Here is a 27,096-nt window from a genome sequence, read left to right on the forward strand (position 1 = left end):
TGTGCTCGCCCATAAAAAGGGATGCAGAAAGGTTGCATAAAGAGCAAGATGGTCACTATCAGCTCTAGGGGTAACTACCATGTCCACAAGGGATAGCCAAAGCCTTTGGTCCAAAAAATATAATCAAGGTGGCTCGAATAGGCTCCCCTCCTAAACGTAGACAGGGCTGGAGTATCTGAACTTGTATTTCCATTGAGCTGTTTTAGCCCCAAACTAGTGATCAAATTCTCAAGATGGGATGCTACCCCCGTGGCTTTGCACATCTCTTTCTGCACTGGCCTCGATCTACCCAAGGGCTGGCATGAGTCCCTTATCATGCAGCCATGTCCATGTGCTCTGTTTCCGTTGATAACCCTGAGTTTTTCGTGGGATAAATCAGCAAATATTTAAGGTGAGGTCACGCAGAAGTTGTTTGACTCTCTGGTAAGAGTTTCTGCAGCGTTGCACCTCCATGGTGAAATCAGGGTATGCAGTAATAAGGGCATTTTCAAAGTGCCAAGGGCCTTTTGTTCGGAATCGCTTTAACAGTAGGTCAAGGTCTCTGTTGTACAGTAGATGTGCTATTACTGGGCATGGGCAAGTGCCGGGTAGCGGGGGCCTACAGGCATACGGTGTGACATTTCTACAGAAAATAAGTTCGGGGTCTTCTCCACCAGGACCATCTAAGTCTGCCATTTTTCCAGAAATAATTTGACACTGGGCACTTCTGTGCACTCAGGGAATCCCAGCAGGTGAATGTTGTTGCACCATGATTTCCCCTGTGCATCTTTAGCCCTGCGGTGAAGGCTGGATACCTCAGTTTCAATTTTTTGCAACTGTGTCTGCAAGTCTTTTCCAGCAGGCTTCATGCTTGCCACTGCAGATTCAGTGTCGTCTAGTCTTTCAGTCAATTTTCGATGGTCTGCTCGCAATACGTTGACATCCTGGGATATGGTATCTTTTTGTGTATCGAGTGATACTTTGGTGTCCGATATGGCCAGTATTATTCTATCAAATTGAATAGAGTGGGAGCGCAAGGTGGCCTCTAAGTGGTGCAGAGTGTCGAAAGCGCGGTCCGGGGATGTAAAGGAGGGAAACAGTGGATTTCCTTCCATCTGTTGGAGCGATCTGGTACTTTTAGGCTTCCCCATTTCCACAGCATCACCGTCACTGGGTCTGAAAGAGTTGTCCAGCTCGAGTGGACTACAGTGCCTCCAAATGCACTCCAGCGAGGGAATGAGAGGGAGGGAAGAGCCAAGGGACCTGGTTCAACGAGCCAGGGAGTTAGCCTGATCCAAGGAGCCACCGGCACCCTGCAGCTACAAGTGAAGACACCAGCGTCAGTGGTGCCTCAATGTATGTGGGCATAGGCTTCCATTGGTGACATTCGTGGGCTTCAGCCCCAGTAGCGCAGTTGGAGACTGCATGAGGAGGCAGGGACCCTCCTGTTATGGTGAGCATTGTAGTGATGTAATGGGCACTGCTAATTATTAAGTCTAGTCATTAGTGGGATACCTCAGCCTTGCAGTCCTATTGGATCACTCTCTTGCCTATCAAAAGCACCAGGTTGGGAGGAGTAGTGTTTGTCCTGGGGAGGACTCTGCCTTCACCCCGCTGCTGTAGCAGCCTCAGAGTCAGTCATCAGATGTTGCATGGATTAAGAGGTGTACCAATATGTTTCCATGAGTACATTGTTTAGTTAAGGAGCCCAGGTTAATGTTTCTATGGAATAGCAGGCAGCTGGGGGTGGCATTAGTGGAGCGCCACTTATCTCTCCTGGTCCAGGTAGCTGACAGAAGGCTACGTTTGAGCAGTCGGGTGCGGGACTCCACCAATGGCGACAGGCAAGCTACACTGCTTGTTAGTTCGTGAGAGGGCAGTGTGCAAACAGGGGCCCATAGCAGGAGTTTCCCAGTGGTCTCTGGAAAACCGACAATGGAGGGCAGGTGAACTCGACCTTAGCGCATGCCCCCAGGGCACATACAGCAGAGTCACCGCCGAAGTACCATGTGGGCCGTCAACCCACCCACAGAATAGCACTGAAGGTCACAAGCACCTGGGGCCGAACAGTCACCCCCTTGGTTCAAGCTACTAGGTAGAGTTCAAAGCGGAGCATCCTTGCTCGCTACCGATATGTCCTGCTTCAGCAAACTCTCAGCTTCTCTCCCCGCGACACCAAGGACGCGTGCTGGCCGCAGACCAACAACGAGTCGATCCACTATTTCCAAGTAGGCCCTGCTGCCTTGCCAGCAGAGCAACATCCAGGGCAGGCTGTCCCCCACACAGCCCCACTGTACCTCTCATCCTCGGCTCACCGGTCTCTTTCTCACAGCAGAGCTAGGGACCCGTGTTGGACCTGATCAAGCCGCTGAGTTATCAGACCACCTCTGATGCAGGCTTGGCCCCCTGGTGGCAGTCGGGGTACACCAGGGGAGTAATGGCACCCAATTCAGTGGGTTACAGTGCAGGATGGTATAGGATAGGATAAGATTATGACAAGCCGGCCACGGAGCTCACAGTTTCAGGGTTTTTAGTCCTGTGGATTGACGGACTGTCAAACCAAAAAAACCATGAGTCCTCGAACTGGAACAAAATGCAATCTCAGCAAGTAACAATTGTATTGTGTTTTCTTGCTCAGCTTAAAATTTCTTTAATGTGCTTTCCGAGACTGTAACACTCTCTCAGACCTCACAGTATTGTAGTTTTTATTAACCTTCTGGTGGTTGCATCGCACAAATCTATACAGTACAAATTACAAGGCAGGAGTCTATTAAAGAATGAATATTGTTGGTAATAATGGTGCAAACAATTAATAATCGAACAATACTTCAGTAGTTTGTGAACAAAACAGTGTACACACTTCAGTCAAGTAATGAAGGGCAAGTTCAGGAAATGATTTGTAATATATGTAATATTGATTTATAAATATTATCCAAAATGATTGACCACACTGTTAGATGAAAAATAAATTTAAAGAAAACCCTGGAGACTTTCATCACACTATTCGGTGACCAAAAAGCATGGAGCCAAAGTCATACCAAAAAGGAAAACGTTACTTACTCCATAAGCATCTGTTTGTCGCATGTAGTGCTGTAGAATCACATGCTCTGTATACTTCTGCCATCTAGTGTTGGGTTCGGAACATTGCAAGTTATTTTTGTTCAAAAAGTCTTTTGAGTCATGAAGTATAGTCACGAGGTATAGTGACTCCTCTTCTTGCTGATAATGTGCGTGGGCATCGACTCCATTGTTAGATTACTTTCCCACAGGCGGGTGTGAATGGAGCGTAGTGTAATAGTGTAAAGGTAATAAAAATGAAATTTCCATGCATGCGAATATCTGTCAAAGAGTATGACATCCACAGGTGTCCGGGGAGGCGGGGGGCGCTTGTGAATCTATAGCACTACACACAACAAACAGATGCTTTCTGGGTAAGTAACATTTGCCGTTTGATGGCTTGTGTGGCTGTAGATACACATGCTCTGCACAGACTGGAAAGCAGGGCCTCTCCAGAGCGGTGGCTAACCTGTGGGTGTCACGGTTTATGAAAAAAAGGTACGAATCACTGCCTGACCTACATGGGCTTGTTGGCAAGCAAAAACATCTACACAATAAGGCTTAGTTAAAATGTGTGGTGTGGTCCATATAGCTGCCTTACATATGTCAGCCTTGGGAATGTTACCAAAAGAGGCCATAGTTGTGCCCTTTTTGCCAGCTGAATGAGTTTTAGGACGAATAGGTAGTGGTCTTTTGGCTTTTTCATAACAAGTTTGGATACATTTGACTATCCATCTTGCTAAACTGGATTTAGTAATATGGTTGCCTTTGTGTGGGAGAGAGAAGGCAACAAAGAGTTGTTTTGTTTTTCTAAATGTTTTAGCACTATCAATGTAGAACATAAGCGGGGACCTAGCAAGGGGGGAACCAGATAGGCACCTGGTGCAGCAGGTGATACTCGCAATGGTCACTGGTCGAAATGTGATTACCTGGCTCTCTAGAGCTATAGGATAACTCAAAACTGCACCCCTCATTGCACTGCGTCAGAGGTGTGAGGAGGACCTTCATCCTTCTCTTCATCCTCCACATGACCTATCTGACCTCGGCGCAACTGCACAGCCACTTTCTCGAGGCACAACTCGATCACCCATGTTGTCACGAGCCAGACGCAGAACAGCACATGCTTTGGTAGTGGCCATTCATACAGGTATATTGGCACTTCATACACAACACACTATGCACGGTCACAGAGATGCCCGACTTATGCATGTGGGTGGCTTGCACCATAGGAATCTACAAAAGCAAAAAAGTCAGAATGTTAGCACTCACTTTGTGCACCTCATGCTACTCCTAGCCAAGCGTACCCTTACACTGCACTGATGCTCACTTGCGGCCCCCCAGAAACATGGAAGGGAGGCCTGCGCAAGTGGGGAGCATGGAAGAAGATGCTCTTCACTATGAGGAGGTTTGCCAAGTCCACAGGCAGCCCATTTCCCCCCAATGGGCCACCATACTTGCACACTTCATGCAGGAGGTAAGAAACGATGACCTCTCACCATGATCCTTCGAGCTCCGCAGTCATTAACATGGAAGTTCTTGCACACCATATGGCCCAATATGCAGGCGCGTATCCAACCCCTCTGCGGCCACATCCCCAATACTAGACACCCCTATCGTCCCCTCACCCTACCTGTGCAAAATTACACAAGTGCCTTAGTGTGGAAATTAACCTGCCCCACCGCCTACCCCTCGTGACCCCTACCTAATTTCCCTAGTTACACTACAAAGCTGCTTGCCCCCATAGACTTCTGAGACATAACATCCTGGCTCATTGCACCTGGCAGCTAACAGTCTATTGCTATGCACCCTAACTCTGAACACACATTTTACTGACCGCCCATTCTGCCTATCAATAATGTAATCCATCCTATGCAAGCTGGTGAATGTTATTGTTGAGTATGTTGCAAAAAATCTAATAAAGATTTTATTTTTAAATCAATAATGTAGAACATAAGTGCTCTTTTCACATCTAATGCTTGGAGGGCCAATAGTTTGATTATGATGAAACTGAGATACTACTTTAGGTAAAAAAATTGGATTGGTACGAAGGACTACTTTATCCTTATGTATATGGTAAAAAAGGTTCTTGCAAGGTTAATGCTTGGAGCTCACTTACACGTCTAAGGGAGGTGACTGAAACTGAAACAAACATTTTCCAAGACAGAAACTGTAAAGGACATGAGTTTAGTGGTTCAACGGTTGGGCTCATGAATCTAGTGAAGACCGCATTAAGGTTTCAAGAAGGTACTGGAGATAAGCTTGGAGTAATCACTCTTTTAAGCCCTTCCATAAAAGCTTTATTGACTGGGATTTAAAAAATAGAAGAATGTTGCTTGTTTTTAATGTAAGCAACTATGGCTGCCAAATGTAACCTTATGGAAGCATGTTAAAAATGAGGTCTCTAGCCGGCAGTGGTGTGCACCCTGTCCGAGCAGGGACCCTCACTCTAGTCAGGGTAAGGGAGTCACACACTTAAGATAACCGCTGCTCAACTCCTTGGTAGCTTGGAAGGAGCAGTCTATCTTATCTCAGGGGCACTGTGTAAAGCAGTTGTACACACACACAGTAACAGAGTGAAAACACCACAAAAGAACTCCACATCAGTTTAGAAAAGTAGCCAATATTTATCTGAGTTAAATAAGACCAAAACAACACAAATCCAACATACACAAGTAAAGATATCACTTTTTAAAGGTTTAAATGATTCCTAATCCATAGGAATTAATGGCTGTATCCTTTTAGTACAAAGTATCTGGGATGGGTCAAAAACAAAGACAATGAGGGCCACAGGGAAGGTGAGGTGCTGAAAAGCAAAGCAAAGCATTGGTTCCTTACTGCGCAGGGGAGGTGATGCGTCAGTTCTTTCGTTGCAGGAGAGGTGATGCATCAGTTCCTTACTGGCAGAGGAGGTGATATGTTGATTATTTTCTCTCTAGAAAGGCGATGCATTGATATCCAGACACGCAGCATCATCTCCTTACTGCAGTGCGGGTCGATGAGAAACTGAAGCCCCGGGGACGATGCATGGACAATCCAGATGCACTGCATTGATGGAGCTGTGGTGAAACAGCAACTGGTTGATTCTCCAGCAGCGTGACAGGCGATGCATCAATTTAACAGCTGCGGTGTGTCAGTATGTGGATTTCTTCCTTCAGGTCACCAGCTTACCCTTCCAGGGGCCTAGGGATTGGATTTGACACCACTAGGAAAGTCAGGACTCTCAGCAGAAGAGCCCAGGCACAGGCAGATGAAGTCTATGATGTCCCTGAGACTTAATAGGAGGTAAGCTCAGTTCAAGACCTTGGAGAACCTTGGAAAGCGGGATGTAGAAAGCAAAGTCCAGTCCTTTCGCTCCCAGGACAGAAGCAGGCAAGCACAACAAAGCAACAGGCAGAGTGGCAGTCCCTCCTACAGCATCCAGCTCTTCTTCCTGGTAGAATGTCCTCAGTCCACAAGTCCTCTATGTGGTGTCAGATGTACAGTACTTATACCCATTTCTGTCTTTGAAGAGGCAAACTTCAAAGAGAAGTCTGTAGTACACAAGACCCTGCCTTTCCCTCCTGTGGCCCCAGACACACTCCAGGAGGTTGAAGACTACTTTGTGTAAGGACAGGCACAACTCTATTCAGGGGCAAGTGTCAACTCCTTCCTCCACACAGGAATACCCATCAGGAAATGCAGGGCACAACTCAGCTCCCTTGGTGTGACTGTCTAGAGTGAATACACAACCAGACCAATTGTCATGCTGACCCAGATGTGTTTTCCACCGAGGCAAAATGCCCACTTTCTAAAAGTGTCATTATAAAACCTCCAATTCAAAAACTAAGTTCACCAAAAGCTGTTTTTTAAATTTTAAGTTCAGACGGCCAAACTCCACATCTCTATCTGCTCCAAATGGGTAATTACACTTAAAAGATATTTCAAGGCAATCCTCGTGTTACCCTGTTAGATAGAATAGTGAAAACCGAATGTAGCAGTATTTCACTATCAGGACATGTAAAACACACCACTGCATGTCCTACGTTTTAAGTACACTGCACCATGCCCATGGTGCTGCCTTGTGCCTACTTTAGGATTGACTTACAAGTAGTAAAAGGGAAGGTTTGAGCCTGGCAAGTGGGTGCACTTGCCAGGTCGAAATGGCAATTTAAAATTGCACAGGCAGACACTGAAGTGGCAGGTCTGAGACATGTTTACATGGCTACTCATGTGGATGGCACAATCAGTGCTCCGGGCCTACTGGCAGCATTTGATTTACAGGATCTGGACAGACATAGACCACTTTATTAGGGACTTACTATTTAATCAAATATGTCAATCATGGATAAACCAATCACCAATACAATTCAGACAGGGAACACTTGTACCTTAGCACTGGTCACCCTTTTTTGCAAATGAAGGAGAAATAAAATGATGTCTTGAACTGACATCCTAGTTTTTACAGATGCAGTAGTAGACAAAACATTTCCACTTTGCTGCATAACATGCTCTAGTAGTAGGTTTACATGCCTCCTTAAGAATATCCATACATTCATGAGGTAGGTTTAAATATCCAGACTCTATGACTTTAGGAGCTAAATTGCAGAATTCAGCTCCTTCGGATTTGGGTGCCGGACTTGACCATGGTTCAGAGTGAGAAGGCCCAGGTCTAGCGGAAGCTTCTTGTGAGGCACCACTGATAGTTCTAGTAGACTGGTGAACCATGGCTGCCTGGCCCATGTGGGAGCCACTAATATCAATGTAAGAGATGTTTGTCTGAGTTTCTGAAACAGACATTGCCCTTGGACTAAGGGTGTGGGAACCTGGAGGCCAAGTGTGGGCATTTTGTGTTTTCTTTTGTTGCAAACAAGTCTATGTTTAGAAAACCCCACCTCTGGAAGTAGGGGAGCAGGACTAGAGGGTGGAGTTCCCACTTGTGGTCTTATTCCCGCATCCTGAAGAGGAGGTATGCAAAACTGTTGTGTGCTCCTATGAGGTGTTCCACTAGCAGGTAAATGTTGTGCCGAATAGTGTGGTGCCAAATTGGCTGTGAAAGATGAAACAACTGTAGAGAGTGCCCCCCGTTTCTGCACATAATACATGGTTGTCATGATGTCTGTGTATATGAGGACTATGTTGTTTCTGGGATGAATTAAGAATGCTTTGAGTACTAGTTGAACAGCTAGATAGTTGATGTGTTGAGTTTGATGTGTGTGATCTCCAAGACCCTGAACTGTGAGATGTTGGAGGTGAGCACCCCACCTTGTCTGAGAGGCATTGTTGTCAGAATGATCTGTGGTATGGGGTCTAGGGAAGGCCGCCCTTTCCATTCCTGCAATGGATGCAAGTGAAGACTGGAATGTGGCACAATGGCAATACAGGAGACCATTATGCCTAGAAGCCATGTGACACGTTTCACTGTGACTGGGTGATTGGGACGAAAATTAGAGAGTTGCATCTGAAAATTTTGTATCTGTGCTGAATTTGGGTAGACTAGTCCCACTGTATGTTGAGAATGGCCCCTAGAATGGGTTGTATCTGAAGCAGATTCAGGTGTGATTTTTAGAAATTGATTGGTAAACCTAGTGATGAAGCAAGTCTATGGTGATCTGAGTATGATGCAGAAATTATGTGAGAATACTGACTTTGATGAGCCAGTCTTCTAGGGTATGGGATTGTTCATTTTACCGTGACTGGTGATTGGGACAAAAATGAGAGAGTTGCATCTGAAAATTCTGTATCTTTGCTGCATTTGGGTGGACTAATACCACTGTATTTTGAGAATGGCCCCTAGAATGGGTTGTATCTGGAGTGGATTCAGGTGTAATTTTTGGAAATTGATTGCGAAACCTAGTTGATGAGCAAGTCTGTGGTGACTTGAGTATGATGCAGACATTATGTGAGAATACGGACTTTGATGAGCCAGTCGTCTAGGCTATGGGAAGACATGAAGTTTTGCCTGTGCAAGTGAGCTGCAACAACTGTGAGGCAATTTGAGAACACTCTTGTTGCTGTTGGTATCCTGAAAGGAAGCACTCTGAATTGATAGTGTTGTGCTGCAATCACAAATCTGGGATATTTGTGATATGCTGGGTGTATATGAATGGGAAGTAGGCAGTCAAGTGCAGATAGAAATTTGTCTTGTTGAAGCAGTACGATCACATCTTGAAGCATGACCATGTGAAAATGTTCTGATATATTGTAATGATTTAAAGGTGTGAGATCCAGAATAGCTCTTAAGGAGCTGTCCTTTTTGAGTAAGAGAAAGTATAGTGAATACACTCCTGCTCCCTGATGTTGCAAAGGGATTGGTTCTAGAGCTCTTTTGGCTAGTACGGCCTGCACATCCTGTTGGAGCAGAATTATATGTTCCTGTGAAAGTGTGTGAATGCGAGGGGGAATATGTGGAGGTGTGGAATTGAGCTACAGACAGTAACCACGTTGGATAATATCTAACACTCATTGGTCTGTTGTGATATTTTGCCAGTGTGAAAAAAGAGCTGAAGATGTATTCCTACAGGTGTTCGATAATCAGAGGGAAGGTGAAGAGAGTCACTGCTTGGGGGCTGTAGAAGAGCCTCTAGAGGATGGTATGTTATCCCAGCCTCTATTGTTGTTTCCCCTATAGGACCCCTTATAAAATACTCCATGGGAGGATGAATGGGGTTTGCCTTTATGGAAGAATCATGAAGTGTCTGGTGCAGATGTTTAGAAGGATATTTTATACTGCGGCCTACGAAAGGCATCAAATGAAGCAGGGATTTGGAGAGCTCCCATGGACTTGGCCACTTCATTATCATTCTTCATTTTTTCAAACGCCTGATTGACCTTTGGGCAGAAAAGGTGCTCTTTATCAAAGGGTACATTTAAGATTGTTTGCTATACCTCCTGTTTAAACCTGGAAATGCGTAGATACGGCGTAAGAGGACACTAGTATTTATGCCTCTTGCAGTTGTATCCACTTAATCCAAAGCACAGCTAATGGAACTGTTTCAAATTAGCTGTCCTTTACTAACAATCTCTTGTCCTCTTTCTTTGTGCTTCTCGGGGAGGTACTGAAGAAGCTGCTCCTTTTTGTCCAAGTGGGCATTATCATATTTAGCAAGCAGCCCTTGTGTATTGGAGATACACCAATGGTTGGCTGATTGCCAGAGGCATCAATGAGGTTGGTCTCCTTGTCATGAGGAGGAGTGTCATGAGCTGCTTGAGAGTTAGCTTTTTTCCTGGCATTAGAGACCACAAGAGAGACTGCAGGTATCTGCCCTTTAATAAAAACTGGATCAGAGGGGGAAGCCTTATACCTTTTTTCCACATGCTGAGTGATTATGTGTGCCCTAGCAGGATCTGGAAAAATATCTTCCACATGCCTCATCATGCCTTTGAGCATGGGAAGTTAGTGTGTGGCTCTGTGAGATGTTGTGAGGGTTTCGAAAAGAAAATAATTCTCAATTGGTTCTTTATGCAAGGGCACCTGATGGTACGTGGCTGCTCTCCCAATAAGTTCCTGAAAGAAAGTAGTATTGTCCGGTGGAGACGGTCTCGCTGGATAGACATCAGGGTCACTATCTACATATGGGTCAACATCATACTGAGAGCAACGGTCTGTGTCTGTGGGAACATGCACATTATCATCCCCTGTGTCTTGAGTGTCCTGAAATGAGTGAGATGAGCCCTGTGGTGTAATGTCAAGAAGGTTGCCTGGAGAGGGAGGAGGTCAAGGGTCGGGTGGTGGTTGTGGCGTGGTCGGTGGTGGATGTGTAGGCAGGCGTGGGTGAATATCATCCGAGTCTCTATCCACTCTCTTGTGCTTGGCAGGAGGCGTTGGTGTGTCAAGAGCCCCTTCAAAAAATAAGTTACCATTTAGAAGGTGTGGTGATGACAGCTTTGACCAACACACGTCCCGCTTGAGGCTGAATATGAAGCTGAAATTGTCTGTCATGGAGTTTTTGCTTCATTTTGTGGATGATAGGCTTGAGGGAAGACATTATCTCCGAGGCTGTAGTTATTTTTAGTACTTTCAGTGCAGAGACGCTCTTGACTTTCGATGCCGAAGTAGTTGATGCCCAGGCGGGCAGTAATTTTTCAGTACCAAAGCAGCCTGTGACAAATGGGATGCAGAAGCTTTCGGCGCAGAGGCTGATGATGTTTGGCTGGGTATCGAAAGGGAAGACTTAGGTTTGCTTTTCAGGACCGAGCTTGATGCTAGTTCGTCCGAATGAGATTTTAGGTGCCTGCCATGGCCTGAAGGCAGTGGAGGCCCAATAGTTTTTGTTCCTGTGGTGGAGGTCTTTTTAGTCTGAGTAGGGGGTGCCTTTACTCACAATTGGTTGAGCCGGAGGTAGCTGTTGCATTTCGAGGATCGTGTATACCTCTGAGTCTTAATCTTCAATGGAGAAAGCCTCTTCCTCAGCAGCTGAGGCCTCTTGAAGCTCCTGTTCTGGTTCAGACAAGGTGTCTTTGAGTCTGAAATTACCCAGTGTGTCCTCAAATTTCTTGCTGCTGCATTTCGCTACAATGGGCTCTCGATTGGAAAGACTGACAGGCCTTGCATTCCTCTTCTCTATGTTCCGGCGACAAGCAGAGGTTGCAGACATGGTGATGGTCGGTCCGCAGGAACTTTGCGTGGCACTTCGGACAGAAACAGAAAGGAGTCCATTCTATCAGGCTTTCATTCTTGTGAACTTGGAATCGCGAAAACAGCAGCCAGAAGGGCCTCTTTCGAAGCGTGTCAATCCAACGGATAGTTTTTTCGGTCCCGGACCGCAGAAGGTAGAAATGAAAATGTCACTTACCCAGTGTACATCTGTTCGTGGCATCAGTCGCAGTAGATTCGCATGTTTTGCAATAGCTCGCCATCTGGTGTTGGGCCGGAGTGTTACAAGTTGTTTTTCTTCGAAGAAGTCTTTCGAGTCACGGGACCGAGTGACTCCTCCTTTTGTCTCCATTGCGCATGGGCGTCGACTCCATCTTCAATTGTTTTTCCCCGCAGAGGGTGAGGTAGGAGTTGAATTGTAGTAATAGTGCCCATGCAATGGAGTGACTAAGTATGCACCTATTTAAGGTTGAGATGATACATATATAAATAGTTGAAGGTAACTTCCAAACTGCTACAGGCTCCTGGGGAGGCGGGTGGGCACATGCAAATCTACTGCGACTGATGCCACGAACAGATGTACACTGGGTAAGTGACATTTTCAGTTCGATGGCATCTGTCGCTGTAGATACGCATGTTTTGCATAGACTAGTAAGCAGTTATCTCCCCAAAAGCGGTGGATCAGCCTGTAGGAGTGGAAGTAGTCTGAAATAATGTTCTTAATACGGCTTGACCTACTGTGGCTTGTTGTGCGGATAACACGTCTACACAGTAGTGCTTGGTGAATGTGTGAGGCGTAGACCATGTGGCTGCCTTACATATTTCTTGCATTGGGATGTTTCCTAGAAAGGCCATGGTAGCACCTTTCTTTCTGGTTGAGTGTGCCCTTGGTGTAATGGGCAGCTGTCGTTTAGCTTTAAGGTAGCAGATTTGGATGCATTTAACTATCCATCTGGCTATACCTTGTTTTGATATTGGGTTTCCTGCATGAGGTTTTTGAAATGCAATAAATAGTTGTTTAGTCTTTCTGATGTTCTTTGTTCTGTCAATGTAATACATCAATGCTCTTTTGACATCTAATGTATGTAGTGCCCTTTCAGCTACGGTATCTGGCTGTGGAAAGAACACTGGAAGTTCCACTGTTTGATTTAGATGGAACGGTGAAATAACCTTTGGCAAAAATTTAGGATTGGTCCTTAGGACGACCTTATTCTTGTGTAGTTGTATAAAAGGTTCCTGTATTGTAAACGCCTGAATCTCGCTTACTCTTCTTAGGGAAGTAATGGCGATGAGAAATGCCACCTTCCAGGTTAGGAACTGTATTTCGCAGGAGTGCATGGGTTCAAAAGGTGGACCCATAAGTCTAGTTAGGACAACATTTAGGTTCCATGAAGGAACAGGTGGTGTTCTTGGTGGTATAATTCTCCTAAGGCCCTCCATGAATGCTTTAATGACTGGTATCTTATATAGGGAAGTTGAATAGGTAGTCTGCAGATATGCAGATATTGCTGCAAGGTGTATTTTAATGGAAGAGAAAGCCAGGTTAGATTTTTGTAAGTGAAGCAAGTAACCCACTACATGTTCTGGAGTTGTGTGTAATGGTTGTATTTGATTAATATGGCAGTAGCAAACAAACCTCTTCCATTTACTTGCATAGCAGTGCCTGGTGGATGGCCTTCTGGCTTGTTTTATGACTTCCATACATTCTTGGGTAAGTTGTAAGTGCCCGAATTCTAGGATTTCAGGAGCCAGATTGCTAGATTCAGCGATGCTGGATCTGGGTGTCTGATCTTTTGGTTGTGTTGTGTCAACAGATCTGGCCTGTTGGGCAATTTGATGCAGGGTACTACTGATAGGTCTAGCAGCATTGTGTACCAGGGTTGCCTTGCCCAAGTTGGTGCTATTAATATGAGTTTGAGTTTGTTTTGACTGAGTTTGTTTACCAGGTAAGGAAGGAGAGGGAGAGGAGGAAAAGCGTAAGCAAATATCCCTGACCAGTTCATCCATAGGGCATTGCCTTGGGACTGTTTGTGTGGGTATCTGGATGTGAAGTTTTGGCATTTTGCGTTCTCCTTTGTCGCAAACAAGTCTAGCTGAGGTGTTCCCCAGAGTTTGAAATAAGTGTTCAGAATTTGGGGGTGAATTTCCCATTCGTGGACCTGTTGGTGATCTCGAGAGAGATTGTGTGCGAGTTGATTTTGGATCCCTGGTATAAATTGTGCTATTAGGCGAATTTGGTTGTGAATTTCCCAACGCCAAATCTTTTGTGCTAGCAGGCTTAACTGCGCGGAGTGCGTCCCCCCTTGCTTGTTTAGATAATACATTGTTGTCATGTTGTCTGTTTTGACGAGAATGTATTTGTGAACTATTATTGGTTGGAAAGCTTTTAGTGCTTGAAAAACTGCTAGAGGTTCTAGGTGATTTATATGCAGTTTTGTTTGATGTACGTTCCATTGTCCTTGTATGCTGTGTTGATCGAGGTGTGCTCCCCACCCTGTCATGGAAGCATCTGTTGTTATTACGTATTGTGGCACTGGGTCTTGGAAAGGCCGCCCTTTGTTTAAATTTATGTTGTTCCACCACAGAAGCGAGAGGTAAGTTTGGCGGTCTATTAACACCAGATCTAGAAGGTGACCCTGTGCTTGTGACCATTGTGATGCTAGGCACTGTTGTAAGGGCCTCATGTGCAGTCTTGCGTTTGGGACAATGGCTATGCATGAAGACATCATGCCTAGGAGTTGTAGTACCATCTTTGCTTGTATCCTTTGTGTTGGATACATGCGTTGTATGATGGTGCTGAAATTTTGAATTCTTTGTGGACTTGGAGTGGCTACTCCTTTTGATGCGTCTATTATGGCTCCCAGGTATTGTTGTACCTTGCGCGGCAGAATTTTGGATTTTGTGAAATTGACAGTGAACCCTAGTTTGAAGAGGGTTTGTATGATATGATTTGTGTGATTTTAGCACTCTATTAACGAATGGGCCTTGATTAGCCAGTCATCTAGATATGGGAACACATGTATTTGCTGCCTTCTTATGTGTGCAGCGACCACCGCTAGACATTTGGTAAAGACTCTTGGTGCGGTTGTTAATCCGAAAGGCAGTACCTTGAATTGGTAATGTATTCCCTTGAATACAAACCTTAGGTATTTCCTGTGCGATGGGTGTATTGGTATATGGAAATAAGCATCCTTGAGGTCTAAAGTTGCCATGTAGTCGTGTAGTTTTAGCAATGGCAATACTTCTTGTAGTGTGACCATGTGAAAGTGGTCTGATTTGATGAAAGTGTTCACTACTCTGAGGTCTAGGATTGGTCTCAGCGTTTTGTCCTTCTTTGGTATCAGAAAGTACAGTGAGTAAACTCCTGTGTTTATTTGTGTGTTTGGCACTAATTCGATTGCATTCTTTTGCAATAGTGCCTGCACTTCTATCTCCAGGAGATTGGAATGGTGTGTTGTCAAATTTTGTGCTTTTGGTGGTATGTTTGGAGGGAATTGTAGAAATTCTATGCAATAACCATGTTGGATAATTGCTAGAACCCAAGTGTCTGTAGTGATTTCCTCCCATGCTTTGTAATAATGACTTATTCTTCCCCCCACTGGTGTTGTGTGGAGGGGGTGAGTGACATGTGAGTCACTGTTTAGTAGTAGGGGTTTTGGGGCTCTGAAATCTTCCTCTATTCCTAGGGAATTGCCCTCCTCTATATTGTCCCCGAAAACCTCCTCTATACTGTCCCTGGTAACTGGACGGTGTTGCTTGTGAGGTGCTGGCTTGTGTGCTCTGACCCCGAAACCCCCCTCGAAAGGGTGTTTTACGGAATGTGCTGTAATTGCCTCTGCTCTGCGGGGAGTAGAGTGCGCCCATGGCTTTGGCAGTGTCCGTATCTTTTTTGAGTTTCTCAATCGCTGTGTCCACTTCTGGACCGAACAGTTCTTTTTCGTTAAAAGGCATATTGAGAACTGCTTGTTGAATCTCTGGTTTAAATCCAGACGTTCGGAGCCATGCATGCCTTCTGATAGTTACAGATGTATTAATTGTCCGTGCAGCTGTATCTGCAGCGTCCATGGAGGAGCGGATCTGGTTGTTGGAAATGGTCTGTCCCTCCTCAACCACTTGTTTTGCCCTATTTTGTAAGTCCTTGGGCAGATGTTCAATGAGATGTTGCATCTCGTCCCAGTGGGCTCTGTCATAGCGCGCAAGTAGTGCCTGGGAGTTGGCGATGCGCCACTGGTTTGCAGCTTGTGCTGCGACTCTCTTACCAGCTGCATCGAACTTGCGGCTTTCTTTATCTGGGGGTGGTGCATCTCCAGATGTGTGGGAGTTGGCCCTTTTTCTAGCTGCTCCTACAACGACAGAGTCTGGTGGCAGCTGTGTAGAGATGAAAACCGGGTCTGTAGGAGGCGCCTTATACTTTTTTTCCACCCTTGGTGTGATAGCCCTACTTTTGACCGGCTCCTTAAAGATGTCTTTTGCGTGCCGGAGCATACCAGGGAGCATAGGCAGGCTTTGGTATGAGCTGTGGGTGGAGGAGAGTGTGTTGAATAAAAAATCATCCTCGACCTGTTCTGAGTGGAGGCTTACGTTGTGAAATTGTGCTGCTCTAGCCACCACTTGAGAATACGCGGTGCTGTCCTCTGGTGGAGATGGCTTCGTAGGGTATGCCTCCGGACTGTTATCTGACACTGGGGCGTCGTATAGGTCCCATGCGTATTGATCTTGGTCACCCTGGCTTATGGTGGTGTGAGCTGGGGAGTGTGATGGAGTTTGTGCTGGCGAGACGTTAATCACGGGCGGAGGAGAGGGTGGTGGGGTAACTCTTTTCACCACTTTTGGTTGTGGTGTCTGTTCAGTTTGGAACTCCAACCTTCTCTTTCTTCTAATGGGGGGAAGGGTGCTTATTTTTCCTGTCCCCTGCTGTATGAAAATACGCTTTTGCGTATGGTCTACATCAGTTGATTGTAGCTCTTCCTCAAACCTATGCTTTTGCATTTGGGAGGTTAGCGAGTGCTCTTCTGTATAAGAGCCTGAAGCTGGGTCGCTTGCAGTTTGTTTCGGCACCGAAACCCTGTCTGCGTGTTTTTTCGGCTCCGAGGTGACTTTTTTCTTTTTCGGGGCCGAAACCTCTCGGCGCCGATCTTCTTCGGTGCCGCTGTCTCGGCGTCGAGCCGTGTCCACACCGGCATCTCGGTGTCGAGGCTTGTCTCCAGCACTTTCTCGGTCCCGAGAAGGCTGCGTGCCGGTGTCTCGACCGGAGTCGGACGATCTCGGCACTGTTTGGGCCTTTTTCGGTGCCGACGGTCGGTCACCGAATTTATGGGTGGAGCCATGGCCTGATGGCAGTGGCGTCCCCTGGGCCTTGTAAATCTTCCTCTGTGTGGTTTTCGACGTCTTACTCACGGTTTGTGTCTTGTCGAATCCTTCGGAGTCCGATTCTTGGATCGAGAAGGTACCTTCCTCTTCTTGTTCCTCGAACTCTCGGTGGGCTGTCGGCGCGGACGCCATCTGAAGTCTTCTGGCTCGACGGTCTCGGAGTGTTTTTCAGGACCGGAACGCACGACAGGCCTCGCAGGTGTCTTCACTGTGCTCAGGTGACAGGCACAGGTTACAGACCAAGTGTTGGTCTGTATAGGGGTATTTATTGTGGCATTTGGGGCAGAAACGGAACGGGGTCCGTTCCATCGGCGTTCTTCAGCACGCGGTCGGGCCGACCAGGCCCCGACGGGGGATCGAAAAACTACCCCGAAGGGCACCGGAGCTCTTCGATCTTCGATGCGGTGTTGAATCTAACTACGCCGATCCCGAACGCAACAATACCGACGAAAATCTTCCGAAATTAGCTATCTTTCCGTTCCGAAACTCGGAGCGACAGGAACACGTCCGAACCCGATGGCGGAAAAAAAACAATCGAAGATGGAGTCGACGCCCATGCGCAATTGAGAAAAAAGGAGGAGTCACTCGGTCCCGTGACTCGAAAGACTTCTTCGAAGAAAAACAACTTGTAACACTCCGGCCCAACACCAGATGGCGAGCTATTGCAAAACATGCGTATCTACAGCGACAGATGCCATCGAACATACGCTTTTGAAAGATAATACCAAAGGTAGGGGGGTTTCCCAAATGGAAGAAGCCTAAAGATGGTCTTGAGACGGAGCTCAGTGAAAACATGACCTCACCCGACAGTGGAAGAAAACAATCTAACAATGGAGTCGATGCTCATGCGCATTACCAGCAAGAGGAGGAGTCACTATACCTTGCGACTCGAAATACTTTTCAAACAAAAACAACTTGCAAACTTATGGACCCAACACTAGATGACAGAAGTATGTAAAGCATGTGTATCTACAGCCACACATGCCATCAAATATGTATGTTCAAAAGGACAAGGGGCAAATATGATTTATGATTTGTCATTACACAATAAAACAGTTTTGTTTTTTTAACAACTCCTAGAATATCTGCCATACTTCGAGAATTCTGAAAGGCCAGCAGAAGTGTGTCCAATAAAGCAGCTTCATTCGCCACTGGAATGTAAATTTGGAGAGAAAATGTCTAGCAGAATCCATCAGAGCCACTCAGATTTTCACTGAAGGATACGTACGGAGAATATAAAATGCTGAGAACCCAAACATGTTTCCATGGCAAATGTGCCATTCGCAACACACAGTGGGGGATATTTTCAGTACCCATAACCACTTTTTCAATTGAAGTTCAGGGGGTCCCCAACCTAATATTCCAAATTAGTCCAAGTCTCTACAGTCTGCTTTATTGTTTGTGTTTTTCTTTTTTCTTTTGGAAAATGCTGTCTCCTTTATTCGTGCCCATAAATAATTGCTTGGAGTTCAATTTAGTTTTTAGCAACATTGTAATCACATGCACAAACTATAATCAAGTTTACAGATTATGTAATATAGAATATAAAACTACTACTGTCAGAAATACAGTACAACAATGGAGTTCCATATCAAGCCCTTGACAAAATTATGACGGCAGAGGTTGTCCTAAATAATAAAATAGGATTTAGCAACCATGGTAAACCTATAGTGGACTGCTATATCAATATAAATGAGATGCAAATAAAGGACAGAGGTTGTATGATGTAGGGGGAGAGGTGGGTTCAGCAACATATCAAATTGTCTCGTTAAATACCCTGTCGTTGTAATACTGCTTATGGCCCTTCACCTTGTGCCTCTATTGTGGTAAACTCTTTGTAACCAATAAAAAGAACTTAAAAAATGCAGTAACACAAAAAAAATAGAAACCTGGAGGGGGAGGAGCGATGATTACCAAATTGCACTCTGCATTTATAGATTTGATGATGAACAGCAACATTAAAAACATAGAAAAAATCTCAATTAGCCTCAAAGATTGTCCATTTTACTACATGAAAAACATGGAGCAGGTTAAAACAAACAAATGTGAAGAGGGCTTGTGTCGACCAAATAGAGTTCTTATGAAATTGCTTAGTTGTAAGCCATGGCAGATACTCCCTCATGGACAGTACTGTGTGCGATATTTGTATACCACCAACCTTTTATCAATAGCCACTAGTGATTAATATTTCCATACATATGTGTGACATTGGAAATACTTTAAAAAAACAGGTGGACTAGGATGAAAAATAATGCTCTCACCTTCCTTTTTCACCCAAGATCAGGACTTCTTTCTTGTCTGAGTTCTCTGATTGAGTAGTAACACCTGCTCTCAAAACAATGAAACAGATATAAAATCAACACATTTCTCTCTGTAGAATGTAGGTGTGTAGTCAGTGCTTAATTTGTAAATAAACAAGTGCCGGTGCCCAAAGACCTCCTCTTAAACACGCGGCTGCTGCAATTAAATGTACGAGCACGGAACACTGAGGGGGCGTAATCCTGAAGCCATCTCGGGCCTCTTCAATCCATATAAAGCCACTCCCTGCCTCTTCAGCTCACTCCTGCAGCTTTCTACTTTACCCTTTATGACGCTTTTTCGTTTTTCCCTTCCTCTGTCTTTCCCATGTGTGTCTTTTGCTCGCAGCAAATGCTTGAGGCAAAAGAATAAGCCCCGGCCCCCTCAAAAATAAGTGCCGATGCTCAGCACCGGAAACAACAAGCACAAATTAAGCACTGTGTGTAGTTACCTGAGCTTCTGAGATAAAGGAACTAGAAGGGCACTGTATGCATCCCAGGAAGGGACACTGATTTGTGTGTATGTACCACCAACACCAAGAGGACTGGCTGGCAGATTCCTGCATCTACAAGTCAGGATCTCTGCATTTAGTTGCCCATCCCAAGTGTGGTGTCATTGTTGGTAGTTAGGAGAAAGCAGAGAGGCATATTACTACCAGTATACTGTGCCCACGACTGCCTAACATAGAACAAATACTTACCCAGGGGAAGGAAAGAGACAGAGGTGTAGGAAAGAAGCAGCCTGAGAAAGGGAAGATAGCTGAGAAACACCGGCACAGGGAACATGTGGAAATTACACATAGGGGTAAAAAGGAAGCTGGATTGGGATGAAGCATGGAACGAATGTTGTAAGAAAAAGGTGGAAGAAAGAAAGTAAGCAAGAAAAGGGTAGGATAATTAAGGCAGAATAAAGGAAGAGATACGGAGGGAAGACTGTCAGGAAAGAAAAGAGAATAACACCCTGGACAGAAGGGCATAAAGAAAGCAGTGGAAAGTAAGTAAGGGAAGAGTAATGTTGAAAGGAAGGAGGCAAGGACTGCTGGGAGTAGTGCCCCTAGCACAAAGAACATTAAATTCTAGCATTAGAAAGTTGTTTATTCACTATCAATTCAATAATCATTTACGTTACCATCACTGCTGCAAAGGCCACAATGTAATCAAAAACATAAATTATCTTAAAGTTTCATAACCAAAAAGAGCACTCATTCAAAATATATTTTAGTGTATTATACTAACACAGGCTTTTATGCCCATAACCTATGAAAGAGTTAGACTTTTGGTAGGATCCTATCTTTCACTTCTGTCCATCACTTTGGAGATGTAAAAAGGCGTACTCACTCAGTTCCTGAAGCCCTTGTAAGTTGATGCTGTCTTCGGCTGCTCCATCCTCTCCGGGGCAGATGAAGAGATGTGATCGCTGCAGCAGGAAAAAACCTTCCTTCCACTGGCTTGGGTTCAACATGGACTTGTAGCGCAGCCTGCCAACACGCTGAAACTCATGCCCCACGAGGCAATGACAGCTAAGTGGGGTAAACCACTGAAAAGACAGAGGCCCACATGAGTACATGAATAGTTGCCTTAAAATGTACACCCAGTACAAATTACAACCAATTGTCAGTATTTAGTCAAATATCTAGTGTTAATCTTTAGCTAATATGAAAGAAGTAATTGAAGCCAAGCTCATGTTAATATTGATTAAACAAAGGAAACGTCCTGTTTCCAACTATGCTATTGAGCAAAACCCAAACCAGCCAGTCAATGTTTGAACCCAAGATGCAGTGTGCACCAATCTCACCTCTGTAAGAGTTCATCCAAAATGCACTTACAGAGGCTACAAGCAGTACAGAGGAAGGCCATTGTTCCAGAACACTATCATTAACATTATAAATAATCCTTCCTATAATCTATCTCCTTCCGGTCTTACAAGATCAGAAGACATTCCCTCAATTGTTCCCTACTACAATAGTCTTTTCAGTGATGTATATATAAATACAGGCTAATCAAATCCCGTCTAATGTTATGCAATGTTAATATGGTGCAAGATCCAACGTTTCCAAAGGCCACTTGGTATGTTTGGGATTTTAAAGACTGCTGAAGGCTTGGAACAGAAGGAGAGTGCTCCTAATGATGACTATTTTCATGTCATCCACCGGTGTCTCTGTATTCCTAGGCCTAGTTTAATTGTGCTGCCCTATCCTGGCAGTGTTTGTCCCTTTCAATGTGGTGTTTATTTCTTCTTCCTATTGTTTAAGGCCTCATGGATGGTAGTGTGTTATTGATCGCATTGTGTATGTGCTTCCTGTTCCTCTGACATCTAGCTTATAGACGTGGATTTGATAACACAAATCTCCAGTGTTTATTTCTTCCTCCTATTGTTTAAGGTTTCATGAGTGGTAGAGTGTTACTGATCTTACTACTGTATGTGCTTCCTGTTTCCAGTTGCATAATGGAACCACGCAGGCCTGAACAACGCACGCCTTAACAACTTGGGAGGGACCATGACCACGTTGTTTCCATGCATGCCTTTACCACACATGCCTTTACAATGGATTCCGTTGTAAAAGAATGCCTAGTAAAGGTATGTGTGGAAACAGCATGCAAAACCACATGCGTGGTTCTCTCATGCAACCCCCCCACCTGCCCCGAGGCCCAAGACTACCCCCACCCCTAATAACTAAACTACCCCGACCCCCTCACCTGCCCGGAGCCCTAAAAAGAAAAAACTATCCCAAACTCCACACCTAAAAACTAAAGTACCCTGAACCCTAAAACAATATCTACCCTGACCCCCACCCCTGCCCCATGAAACTAAACTACCCCGACAACCCCACCCACCCTGAGCTCTAAAACAAAACAACAAAAAAACTATCCAGACACCTCACCCAGCCCCTAAAAGCTAAACTACCCCAACCCCCACCTGCCCTGTGCCCTCAAAAAAAACCTAACCTGACCCCCAACCCTGCCGCTAAAAACTAACCTACCCTGAGCCCCCACCCACCCTAAACCCTAAAAAAGAAAAAAAACAATCCCGACCACTCAACCCTCCCCTAAAAACAAAATTACCCTGATCCCCCACCTGCCCTGAGCGCCCTAAAAAAAACTACCACAACCCCCCACTCCTGCCCCATAAAACTAAAGTACCCCTACACCCCCACCCGCCCTGAACCCTAAGAAAAAACTATCCCGACCCCCCACCTAGCCTCTAAAAGCTAAGCTACCCCAACCCCCCACCTACCCTGAGCCCTAAAAAAAAACTTTCGGACTCCCCCACCTCTGCCCCTAAAAACTAACCTACTGTGAAACCCCCTACCCACCCTGAGTCCTAAAACCTCCCACCTTAATAAGTAAACTACCTCGAAAGCACTAAAAAACTATCCCGACCACCCCACCCCTCTCCTAAAAACAAAATTACCCTCACCCCCCCACCCTGAGCTCTAAAAAAACTGCCCCGACTCCCCACCCCTTCTCCTAAAATGTATAGTACCCCGACACCCCTCCACCCTAAGCCCTAAATCCACCCCACTGCTAAAACTACTTACCTCACCGCGTTCTCCACGTCCTCTCCCGAACAACACATGGCTTTTTCTGTGCCTTAACCATGCATATGTGTAGTTTAGCAGATGCATGGTTAAGGCACAGAAAATGCCATGCGTTGTTCTAGCAAGCGTGGTAACACTTGCTTGGGAAACGTCTGCATTGTTAAGGACGCATGGTTCAGGACTTTCCCCCGTTTCCCTGACATCTAACTTATCAGTGTGGACTATGATAACACAAGTCTCCACTGTAGGAGTGGTTGGTCTTCCAAGTTATTACAAACACCTTGCACGTACATGGAGGTGAAGGATGTACCTTGCGTCAATGGCTTTCTATTGGGATGTGGTGTGCATGCCAGTGTCTTCACATTCTTCATGGTACGACAAGTGATGCTGAGCTGAGGTTCGCAGAATAGATCTCTACCACTTTAATTTATTTGGCGGGACAAGTATGAGTCATTTCCAACCCTGACAATGATTTCTTATATGCACAATGTCCAAAGAACACAACATCCTAAATGTAGCAGACTTCTGCTTGTGAAGTGGTGAAATGGCTTCACTAGTCTCACTTTCCATAATACCTTTAATGTAGGATAAAATTGACATTGCCTGCACACCAGGTCATGACACTGCATTTGAGTCCATCGTTTTTGCATTCAAAGTCCCAGATTCGTTCTTTTCTTAGTAGTCACAAGTATTAGATGTTTTAGTTTGTACTTGCCCTGTGTTCTCAAGACCTAAATGCATAAGTATCAAGGTACCCATAGTGAATGGAACACATTAGCAGGCTCGTCATATTAATTTGCATTATTGGTGTGTCATAGTCTGCATTCACTATTCTCCTAAGTTTTATAATGGAAGGCAAACAGAAGTACTACTTTTCAAATTAATGTATGAACTGTTTATCAATATAATAACTAAAGAGATTTGGGTTCGAAATGGAGCCATTGCAAATTCTGGGTCTGTAGCCAATGTAGTTTTGAAAACGTGCTAATGATTGCCGCTGCTGATACAGACTACGGGACTTTGTTTGTCTCACTTTTTGCTGAGACCAGCTGGGGAGACTGATCTTATAACATCTGACACCACTCCATGATGCGTTCTGCGGAGAGGTATTGAGCCGGACGGCATACATGCCCTGAAGAGACCCTGGTAAAGATCAAATAGGGTTGAAATGTTGACAGTTTTGAGAGGGATTGTCTGTTACCGTAAAGAAACTGGAGATAGCAATTAATGTACACATACTGTACCATTGTTGTATAGAGAGAAATATATAGGGTATCCCTTATGTATTTATGTACCATTGCTTAATTTATCACACTATTGCACACTGAGCACTGCGCCGTCTGCACCATCTGCACCATTTTTACTGATGTAATGAAGTATATCTATGTTGAGAATAAAAATAAGTTTTGATTGGAATCTGGTAGAAGAGTGCTTTAATATTAGAGACAAATGAGTCCCCCAGAACCATGTATTTATTTTTCTTTTATTACCCAGCTTCCGGTTTTGGGCATAAGGGTTTAGTCCTGTATACTTTATTTATTGCACATTTCTCTGCATAACTTGCACCATCTAGGAAATGAGCCCTTAATAATGTCACTGTGTGAAGCATTTGTAAGTCAATTTTCCAGCTGATCACTAAAGGATGCCATATTAACAGTAAGAATAATCAATATTTCATGTCATTTCAAAATATCATTTAATGTGATCATTATTAAGAGCATATGAAATTTAAAACGTAACTTCCACCCTATTCTTACATCCATGGTTTGCTTCCCACCCCAAATAAATGGTATGTTATGTTTACAAAAGCTACAATGTTCTGTACATTGAAGCTCAATTACATTATTTAAGTCTTGCTTGAGCGGATGCTTTTATATTAATCTGCATGAAAGTCTGTGCAAGAGCTTCCAAAGGCAGTACATAAGATTGGAGCAAATAGTGGTTGCTTATACCGGGAGAAGGCAAGGGCATGGATTAAAAGAGCAATGGTATAAGCATTACAAAACATATAAAATTGTGGTCTGGTGGGGGCCTATGGCAGGGATGAAGATAGGTGACCTGCGTACTCTTCGAGTTCATGAGAGTGTACATTACGTTCTTGTGGAGATTATTCTTGGGAACGAGCTGAGTGTTTAGAGCTCGCTTTAATCCTCTGAGGAAAGAAAATGTGTCTATGTTCATGAGAAGAATAATAATATGGGGGAGAATAATGGATGTCCTGGTTTCAGAGTTGAACGCTTTCAAGAGGTGATGACATCCTCAGTGCAGGGGAAGAATGACACTGTAACACTGACAATGCTTGAGAGGTAGGTGGTGATATATCATTTTCACTTTGGAAATTAGGAGGGGCCTGCTTTGTGATAAGGTCCTCACTGCCTGCCAGCAGTGTTGAGAGCAACTGAAGTAGGTACAGCAGAACGCGTGTGATAAAATGTATTACTTTACCAAAAAGGTTAGAAATCACATGGGGACGTGGATAATTAGGCTACTGACCTAACAAAGACTGTTAGTGACTAGGAAGGTGATGGTAGCCTTGGTTGATTAGACTATTTTAAATTGGTTGTGAAAATGCATCATATTATTTCCGGTTGAGTGAGTGGGAATGATTGTGTCATATATAAAAGGGATGAGGTCACACTGATGAGAGTGTGGTGGATAAGTAGAAGGCTGTCTCAGTTTTGGCACAGACTGACATGAAAGAAACGACCATGCAGTGATGGATGGCTATTAAGGCAACCTATTATTTACGATCAGATGCGAGGGGTAAAGGAAGGTAAGGAAAATGATGGAACAGGGTTGGGTACCTTTTGGTGATGAAGTAGAGAATCAGCAGCAGGAGGCAAATTTGCTGGCCATGAGGGAGGACTGAGTAAGATTTATACGCATGGTGTGAAGAGAGGAGAGATTAAAAGGTATTCAGCAGCATTGGGGAATGTTTATGAAGGAACATAAAAGGTTATTCATTGATCTGGCCTGATCCAAGATCACAACAAGGGATCAGAGTGATCATTTTCTGGATAGTCACTAGCGGTGTTTTTCCACCATCTTGAGTTGGTGGGTATGCACTGTGTATTTTCAGTACAAATTATGGGGATCTAGGACTGAAGGGCAGAAGGGCTAGAGGTGTAATGTGGAGAGAATGTGTTAACCACAGATAAATAAGAGAAGTCAAATTAGTCTGATAGTGGGAGAGTAGGTGGGAAAAGAGAATTTAGATGCATGGGTGAAGGTGGGATGGAAGCGCTACTGGTGTGGCTATTTGATTGGGTTGGTCATTGATCACAAAGTAGGAAATAGTCTGCAGGTTAGGTCTTTGTTAGATGTGAGATGGGTGTAGGATGAATTTGGGCAGAGCTTCCTTTAGGTTAGAAAGGCATGTGGAATGGACATCATAAATGCTTACCATGAGAGTGAGAAGCAAGGGGCAGGAAATCTAGTGTAACCATACAGGCAGATTGAACAGTCAATGTCAAGGACTGGGAGGAGGGCAGTGATCAGAGGCGGACAGTGCCTAAGGGGCCAGGACAACAGGGGAACTGGGCAGGCCATCAGCCAGAGCAGACAAATAGCGCATCATGCAGGTTATTCAAAATGCTTATTATGTGTCATGCTGTTAACCCGGTTACCTGGGAGTCTGATCCATTCAGAGCCAGGAGAGCCTAACAAGGTGGCAGCCTAGGTTATCAGATATAATGAGGAACTTCCTTCAGTGCACACAGCTGTACCACAGCCCACTTTCTGATGGCCCGAGTCACTCTTTGTTTGCAGGACGTATGCTTCTCACATCTGCTTTTGTCTTGACACAGAAGCTTTCTGTTCCTTATTAAAAGTCTCCAAAACAAGTTCTAGTACATTAACGGCTGTGCTCACTAAAGCAGTGCTTGACACCTATTTGCACACACAATTAGCGTAATCATTTGCAAGATGTGCTAACTAGTGTTGCTTGCTAAATTACATAAATAATAGAGTGATAAGCAGTGCAACCACAACTGTTTACTGTGAGCAGTTGTGCAGCAAACCAGGCTTTACATAATTATATAGGGACGGTTTCACCCAGTGCTCCATGAAGGTTTGAAAGTGTTATCCTTGGCCATTGAGGGATGTCTCAGTCCCCCATAAAGGGGGAGTAGTTATTGTCTGCACCCACTCTTGGGCCACATATCTGCAATTTCTGTATGCGTGTCCACAAAGACACAAATTCGACTTGGCAGAAGTTAGCAAAAGGAGGGTTACTTAGTGTGTCCTCCTGCAAGGTCCTCGTAAAGAAGTGCAAGAAAGGTCT

General features: G+C 44.7%; 1 protein-coding gene across 5 annotated transcripts in view; it reads right to left on the reverse strand.

The window, feature by feature from the left end:
- The window catches only part of ARAP3 (ArfGAP with RhoGAP domain, ankyrin repeat and PH domain 3), a 632,921-nt gene that overhangs the window by 224,319 nt on the left and 381,506 nt on the right, over window positions 1-27,096 (reverse strand). For all 5 annotated transcript variants that reach the window (XM_069199483.1, XM_069199484.1, XM_069199486.1 and 2 more), the window contains 2 exons: window positions 20,614-20,812; window positions 19,240-19,303 (listed from right to left, as the gene is read on the reverse strand). In XM_069199483.1, coding sequence (XP_069055584.1) covers window positions 19,240-19,303; window positions 20,614-20,812 — 263 coding nt within the window. The remainder of the gene's footprint in view (window positions 1-19,239; window positions 19,304-20,613; window positions 20,813-27,096) is intronic.

The sequence above is a fragment of the Pleurodeles waltl genome, chromosome 7, assembly GCF_031143425.1.
Source record: "Pleurodeles waltl isolate 20211129_DDA chromosome 7, aPleWal1.hap1.20221129, whole genome shotgun sequence".
NCBI lineage: Eukaryota > Metazoa > Chordata > Amphibia > Caudata > Salamandridae > Pleurodeles > Pleurodeles waltl.